General features: G+C 37.5%; 1 protein-coding gene across 1 annotated transcript in view; it reads left to right on the top strand.

The window, feature by feature from the left end:
* Positions 1–7,637, top strand: part of LOC106867568 (uncharacterized) — a 25,123-nt gene extending 17,486 nt beyond the window's left edge. The window contains exons 2-3 of the mRNA XM_052972012.1: positions 6,664–6,869; positions 7,533–7,637. Coding sequence (XP_052827972.1) covers positions 6,664–6,869; positions 7,533–7,637 — 311 coding nt within the window. The remainder of the gene's footprint in view (positions 1–6,663; positions 6,870–7,532) is intronic.
* The last annotated feature ends 123 nt before the right edge of the window (positions 7,638–7,760 follow it).

Genomic DNA, 7,760 nt, shown 5'->3' with positions numbered 1-7,760 from the left:
ATATATATATATATATATATATATATATATATATATATATATATATATATATATATATAGTGAAATACTTTAAATTTCTTCTTGTAATCATCTCCCCGTAGTCATTGTTTTTTTTGGGGGGGTTAACTTAGCAAACGTGACAAAAATGTCAATAACCAGTTTATCTTTAAATCCCATAGCAAAAGATATCAAACAAATTTTGAGAAAAACAAAAAATTAAAGTACAACAACAAACAAACAACAACAAAGAGCAATGACTGTCCACACAACAGCGATGAATAGCGATAATTGATGGTTAACCGATTTTTACGTCATTCTTGTCATTTGAGTAGCTTGACTGGTCCAATGCGGTTTTGGTTCCTTCAGCTCATAAATAGGGCAGTTCAGTCGTAAAGGGTCGGGGAGGAAAACAAAATTCGTCTACAGCTTAACAAAAGCATTCGAAAACTCTATTCATTGAAGGCTCAAACGTTTGCAGGCAGATATTTTATACATACAAAAATACTCACAAATTGTTGCTTAATCCAGCCTCCTGACGCCAACATGGCTCCAACAGTCAAGTCAGTAGGTAGGAAACCGCGGGCCAGCCCAGCAAGTCAACTTGCTCAGAGAGGAAGAAGTAGTCCTAGCTGGCTATTTGTCTTGTGTAATGTGATTCTTCGTCGCCCGAGTTCACTTCGACTCGTCACCCGACTGCCTCCGTTGCCAAACTCACAACCACTGTTTGTTTTCGTTTGCCAACTTCACGCTTACTATTTTCGTTTGCCAACTTCACACTTATTATCCTTATTACTGTTTCTGTTTCCGCTGCCAACTGACACCGCATTCTTTACGTTAGCAACTTACACCGCTCGTTCTTTACATTTGCCAATTGACACCGGGCGTTTTTTTTCTTCTTTTTCTTTTTCTTGCTTTGACAATTGACACCGCGTGTTCCTCCACCATTTTCAAATCATCCACCTCACAGCAAAGTCGCACAAGAACGTGCAGCAGCTTCATATCAGTCACGTGATCTATAACGTTATTTCTCCTCCCTAACACTACCCATTCTAATTATTTTCTGTGAATTAAGAAGCTTTGTCAATTCCACCATAGTGTAAATGATTTCCATCTTCAAAACTCTGCTGTTACAATTCAAAATCTTGTGAGTTGGAAGACATTTTCTCTTTCGTAACAGCGATCCTTTTACGGATTTGCCCTGTCTTTCACCCTGTTCGTTGTTTGCCTTTAGTTCGTTAATTTCCTGGGTCAGCTGAAATTTATTATCTGACAGTCAGCTGTTGTCATTGTTCAGTGAACGCCTAAGATAATAATGCAGATTGGGTTTCCAAACATCATATTAATGGATGAACTCAACAAAATAACCTAAGTCCCCAGGATAAGCCAAGAAGTAAAAAGAAAAAGATGGAATTGGATTGGGTATGTATTGAGAAAGGAGCCCAATCACCACTATATGACTGCCTTGACTTGGCAACCACAGGGGAAGAGAAAAGTCAGTAGATCAAAACCCACATGGAGAAGGACAGTGGAAAAGGAAAGGAATCGAACAGGATAGTCATCATAGAATGCGGCAATAAAACTTGAAAACCAAAGGGATAAATGGAAAACGAGCGTGGAGGCCTTATGTGCCAGGTGGCACGAAGAGGATAAGTAGATAGATATATACACACATGCATATATACATGTTTGTATATATAGATATGTATGGATATATATGTAAATATGTGTGTACATATGTGTATATGTATGTATAATATGTGTGTGTGTGTATTTATGTATGATTGTTTGCATGCATAAATGCATTCATACGTACATACATGCGTACATACATGCATGCATACATGCATACATACATACATACAGACAGACAGACAGACAGACAGAACACCTATGCTGAACTATTGAGAAATCTGCAGTTAATCTATCCAGATTACAAGTTCAGGTTTATACCTGTAATTATTGGGACCCTGGGACATGTAACATACTGGCTAAATACCAATCTTGAGAAATTAGGCTTCTCAAAACCAGGAAGGGGGAAAGCTAATTCGAAGACTACAGATTCAGTCCATCACTGGAACTGTCAAGATCTGTTCCAGAAGTTTATCATTTAAATACATATGAGCACGCCTAGATATGCAACTATATGCATGAGAATACATACATAAAACATACAAATCTGCACATACATACATACATGCATACAAACAAAAATACCCTATTATTGATGTTGAAGTTCCAATGAAGGAACCTTAGATCTAGGTTAGAATCCGGCTCTATCGCTATTGGCAAGAAATCTTGAAATAAACTGAATAATGACATGCATACTTATATACGCAGATGCATACATATGTGCAAAGTTCAACATCAATGGAAATGCGGACAGATTATGCTTCCCACACAAGGATGGTGGCTGTGGTTTCGCATTTGTATTGATATCATATGAAGCACATATGCTTACACTGAAACAACATCTGCAGCAGAGGAAAGAGACCAGTAACTATCTTTGCCCAAATTTATGACCTTGAAATCAACAATATAACTAGGATAGTTAATGAACATTAGGCGAGGCATGAAATAAGAGCTGATACAGCTTTCTCTCCAAGGAGCATTGGTAGAACCTATTTATCAGAGGAACAAGATAATAAAAAATTAATTATTTCACTGGGAAAATATTACGTGGGTACTTGGTGCGAAAAGAAAGCAGAAACCATAAGAGTTCGTCGTGTCAAATGGATTGTATGGAGTGCAGACAAATTTATGACAACCCACTTCAAAAGCAACCTACACGCAATTCAATAACATGAGATCCCCATCAAGTATCTACTGCATAAAAGGCAGGAAACATAAACAGACAACAAATGCAGGCGGTGAAAAACTAAAACTGAAGACATCAATCACATTATTACCATCTGCGAGAGAATGTCTTTTAGATATCATCTCGCCATGAAGCTTGATGCAGTGGTGAGTAATCTGGGACAGAATTAGAAAACAAAAAAAAACACTAATAGATGACAACGAGGTGTGGTCAACAAGTACCCGACCTTGATTTTTTTTTCTGCACAAAATAATAATGCGTGAGTAAAATCTGCATAGGTGTTAGGTGGCTGCGTCCTTCTTGAGCATGCGCAAAAAGTTTCGTGTCTATAGGTTGCGCCATTTGCCCGCACTGACGCATTGAGTACAGACGTGAAGAGTGTGTTGTGCGATTTTTCTTTTTGAGTCAAGACGCCCGAGCGCATTGAGCAAAGACACTGTATCAAATTCTGTTAAAAACTTGGTGATACGCAAACCCAGAATATCGAGAAGATTTAGAAGGCCTTCAGAGATGATGCTTTGGGAAAAACACAAATAAAGGAGAGGTACAACCGGTTCAAAGATGGCTGCACCTTATTGTACAGTGAACCAAGTTGTGGTAGATCATCAACTAGCAGAAAAGACAAAATGATTGCAAAGGTTCAAGGAAGACCGTCGTGTGACCATTGAGGAGATTGTTGCCGAAGTTGGAATCAGCCAGGGGTCAGTTCAGTCAGTTCATTCCGCCCACATCGTCCAAGCATTCTTCGTCAAGCAAAACACACCATTTGTTCGTCAAGCTTCCTACACCCCAGGTTTGGCTTCATGCGACTTTTGGCTATTCCCAATGCTCAAAAGCAAAAAACACTCGAAGGGAGAATATTTGAGTCAACAGACGACATTTAGAAAAATACGACGGTACAGCTCTACAGCATCCCAAAAAATGATTTTCAGAAATGTTTCCAGCATGGAAGGAACGCTGGCAGAAGTGTGTAGACTCCCAAGGCGAATACTTTGAAGGAAGCTAAATCAAAATGGTGAGCTTTTAAATATTGCTTGTTTTTTGGTCAAAGGTCGGATACTTTTTTGGGCCAAAGGTCAGATACTTTGTATATTGAGACCGATAGGTCGAAAGAATATTGATGGTACTTAAAAATCAAAACAGCCACCAAGTTAAAACTCAACCGGCCAGATATTGCTGTTGAGGATCACAAAGAAAATATATACTCTATTGCGGAAATCAGCTGCCCTCTAAACACCAGTGTGGATGAATTGATAATGTTATTTCTTTATTGCCCACAAGGGGCTAAACATAGAGAGGATAAACAAGGACAGACAAAGGGATTAAGTCGATTACATCGACCCCAGTACGTAACTGGTACCTACTTAATCGACCCCGAAAGGATGAAAGGCAAAGTCAACCTCGGCGGAATTTGAACTCAGAACGTAACGGCAGACGAAATACGGCTAAGTACTTCGCCCGGCGTGCTAACGTGTCTGCCAGCTCGCCGCTTTAATAATGTAGAAGTAGTGTAGAGGCTTTTATACTATTTCAGTTTTGTTCTCAACCGGTTTTTGTTCTTTCTCGGTATTCTTTTATTCTTTTATTTGTTTCAATCATTTGACTGCGGCCATGCTAGAGCACCGCCTCTCGTCAAACAAATCGACCCCAGGACATATTCTTTGTATGCCAAGTACTTATTCCATCGGTGTCTTTTGCCTAACCGCTAAGTTACGAGGACAAACACACACACACACAAACACACGCGCACACACACGCACGCACGCACGCACATATACGACAGGCTTCTTTCAGTTTCCGTCTACCAAATCCACACACAAGGGTCGGCCTGTAATAACGATTGCAATAGCAGTCGACCAATTCTCCATAGTAATTTTGCTGAATGTTATCATGTCATCAATTCGATGTTATTCAAGCCTTTTTCATAAGTCAGTCACGTGGTACCCAACGAAAAACCTATTTGTAGTAGATTCAGGCATATGACTGGGTTTTTTTTGGTACCTTGACATCATTCAGTACCATCTTGTTAACATGAAATAGGGCGATTGTCCTGTACAATTTGAGCATGCGCCCTTTCTGTTTTACAGAAATAAAATCTACGTTATTGTCATTAGTGGAAGAGTACCAAGAGATTACGAAACCGCACGTTAGCGGAGTCAAATGGGGCGGCTTGCAACTTGTCTGAGGCGTGGTTTCTGATCGTAAACCTTCTTAATTATTTAAAATGGATGTTTTATCCATTAAGCATTCAAGTGTTTGAAATCACCACGCTGAGTTTCCCGTCATCTGGGACATATTACTTACTTCGCTAGGTTGCGTATCTATTCACCGTTTTAATTTACTTTTCAAAGATGGCGACATTTTTTTCTAAAACACAGTACATTGTTTATTTAGCTCCGCATTTTCTAATGTGGGTATGTAAATGGTAGAACATCATTTAACTCATTTATATCATTGGGTATTGAAAGGCCATAATTTTTATTGCTTCTTTTAATCTACATTAGTATTCAACAGAGGCTTTCTAAAAGACTGTATTTTTCAAGAGTAACTTTCAACTGTTCTCTCGGAGTTCCTAAGCTTTTCGTGACCCATGTATTGTCAACTTCTTGTTCAGTTTATACAAAATGTAACTGAATTCTAATAAGAGCACAGTCAACATACTTTGAAATATAATACTGCAGGACATAAGGTTCTGATACGGTCTGCAATAACATCATTATTGTTAACTTCAACGGTCATATTAACGTCACCGTCATTATTAATATTATCGCCGTAATTTTAAATAGCACCACTTACCCAATATACGGCATAACTGTTTTGTGGCACTCGTTCCTTGCAGCCTCACTTTCGTTGTCAATCGAGGTCATATATTGGTATCCGTGTTTGTGATTTCTGCGAAGCCGAATATACTTAATATACTTCTTTTTATTTTTTTATCTGATCAGCTGTTCTTTGTTTGATGGAAGTGGTATCCAGATAAAGTTGTTTCTAGTAACGATGCAATGATCATGATGTGAGAACATTGGACACCGTTCCATCTAATTTCCTTCGACATCGTGTTCTTTATATCGTTGTCACAGTGATTGCCTTTGTACTGGAAGCATGTCCACATTTATTACTGTATTCAATTTTACTCTAAAAGTTTGAGCAAACAGTCAAACCCAAGGAGTTTTTTTTTTTTTTTTTTACAATAATACAGAATATTTATTTGAACTAAAAACAATCAAACTTGAATTAAATGTGTACCAATTTTCACTAAAATAGAAAAAAAAATTCCATTACATTAATAGTATGCATTTGAATCAAACTTAGACTAAAATACCGGTGTGTATATGTATATATATATAATGTGTATACAGGCGTAGAACGGTATGAGCTATATCATTTTACGTTTGTTTCGGAGAAACTCCTTAAAGAGACCTTTGTGTTAAGGACATAGAGCCTCGCTCAGAACGACGGTGAATCACCAGTCACGGTGTTTCGACTTAAGTTAGTCTCTTCGGTAATGAATTCCCTGAACTTTCAGAGACTGTTCCGATCTAGAAATCGGTAAACAAAGCATTTACGGATTCATACAAATGCAAGCCAAATTAGAATTATTTCCTATTTTGATAAATCTGATTTCAATATTTAAAGCTTTATTCTGTTTATTAAAACATTTTCACTCTAAATACACTCGCAATGCACAATGCATTTTCAGTCTTTTATAATTTTTTTAAATGTCTACTACTTTTTAATTATCTCTTATTATTTCTTAATAATCTATGTATATAATTACGCAGACTGCATTTAACTGCACAACATGTATCAATGCATATTCTTACACATAATATTTTACTTATTTTCAGGATTTGTACCCAAATCAAAATGTGCCGAACTGAATATCACACAGTTATACCAATACGGTTATGAGAACAACGAAACTCATGATATCCAATACGAAGCTTGTCGAATACATATCTCTAGCCTGACTGGTGATGGAACTAATCATACATTAAGCTGTATCAATGGTTACAGCTATGAAGAAAATAGTGACCTTTCTTTAGTGTCTGAGGTAAAACTCGAAATGGGACAGTGCCATGATTGACCGCTGGCCCCTAAAGCTTTTTTTATTCTCTCGCTGTTTATTTCCTCATGCTCCTTTCTGTGTTTGTGCGTGCATGTGTGTGTTTGTGCGTGTGTGTGTGTGTGTTTGAATGTGTGTAGAGGTACACTCACACGCCATGATTGACCGCTGTTCTTTCCAAAAGCTTTGATGGTTTAAAAATAGCTTTCAGAAAGAAAAAAAAACCTATCTTTTCTATCTTATTCTGAATAATTGTACACAAACAAGACTGCAGTCTAACGACAGAAACAATTCGCACATTAATTATAATTAGACAGTTTAAAGAAATAGTTTTATGAATTCATTCTCTCAACAACTAAGAGAAAGTAAGTAGATCATAATACGAAGACGTAAATGACAGCCGAAATTTGCGCATTTGATATACGACTCATTGCCGAGAACTTCGTTGCAAAACAACGATGTTTATTTTTACAGCGATGTTAAACATATGCTTATTAAACACAGAGTCTTGCAACATTGTTACAAATTTAGACACGAGCATTTCTTGCAAATTAGTCTTCTGTTTTGAATCACTAGCAACATTTACTTGCTTGAGTTTCACCTTACATTCGTTTATGCACCTGACTTGTTGTCCTTTATTCGCTCTCTTAGTGGAAAACATCAGAGTGCAACTTGTTTATGGAAGTTGAAATTGCAACACTACGCTTTTGCGTTGGTGCATTCGGTAGAAAACTCAAGACTTGGTTACGCCACTAGGCATACTCTGCAAAGAAATAATTTGCTTTCTAACGATTGGAAGTTTGTTTCGTGTCAGAATTTCTAAGCCTTGGCAGTTATTCTTCTCTTCCTTATTTTCTTCTGTTTGTTCTCTGCCTTTTA

Source organism: Octopus bimaculoides, chromosome 11, assembly GCF_001194135.2.
Source record: "Octopus bimaculoides isolate UCB-OBI-ISO-001 chromosome 11, ASM119413v2, whole genome shotgun sequence".
Taxonomy (NCBI): domain Eukaryota; kingdom Metazoa; phylum Mollusca; class Cephalopoda; order Octopoda; family Octopodidae; genus Octopus; species Octopus bimaculoides.
This window is presented reverse-complemented; position numbering and strand designations above follow the sequence as displayed.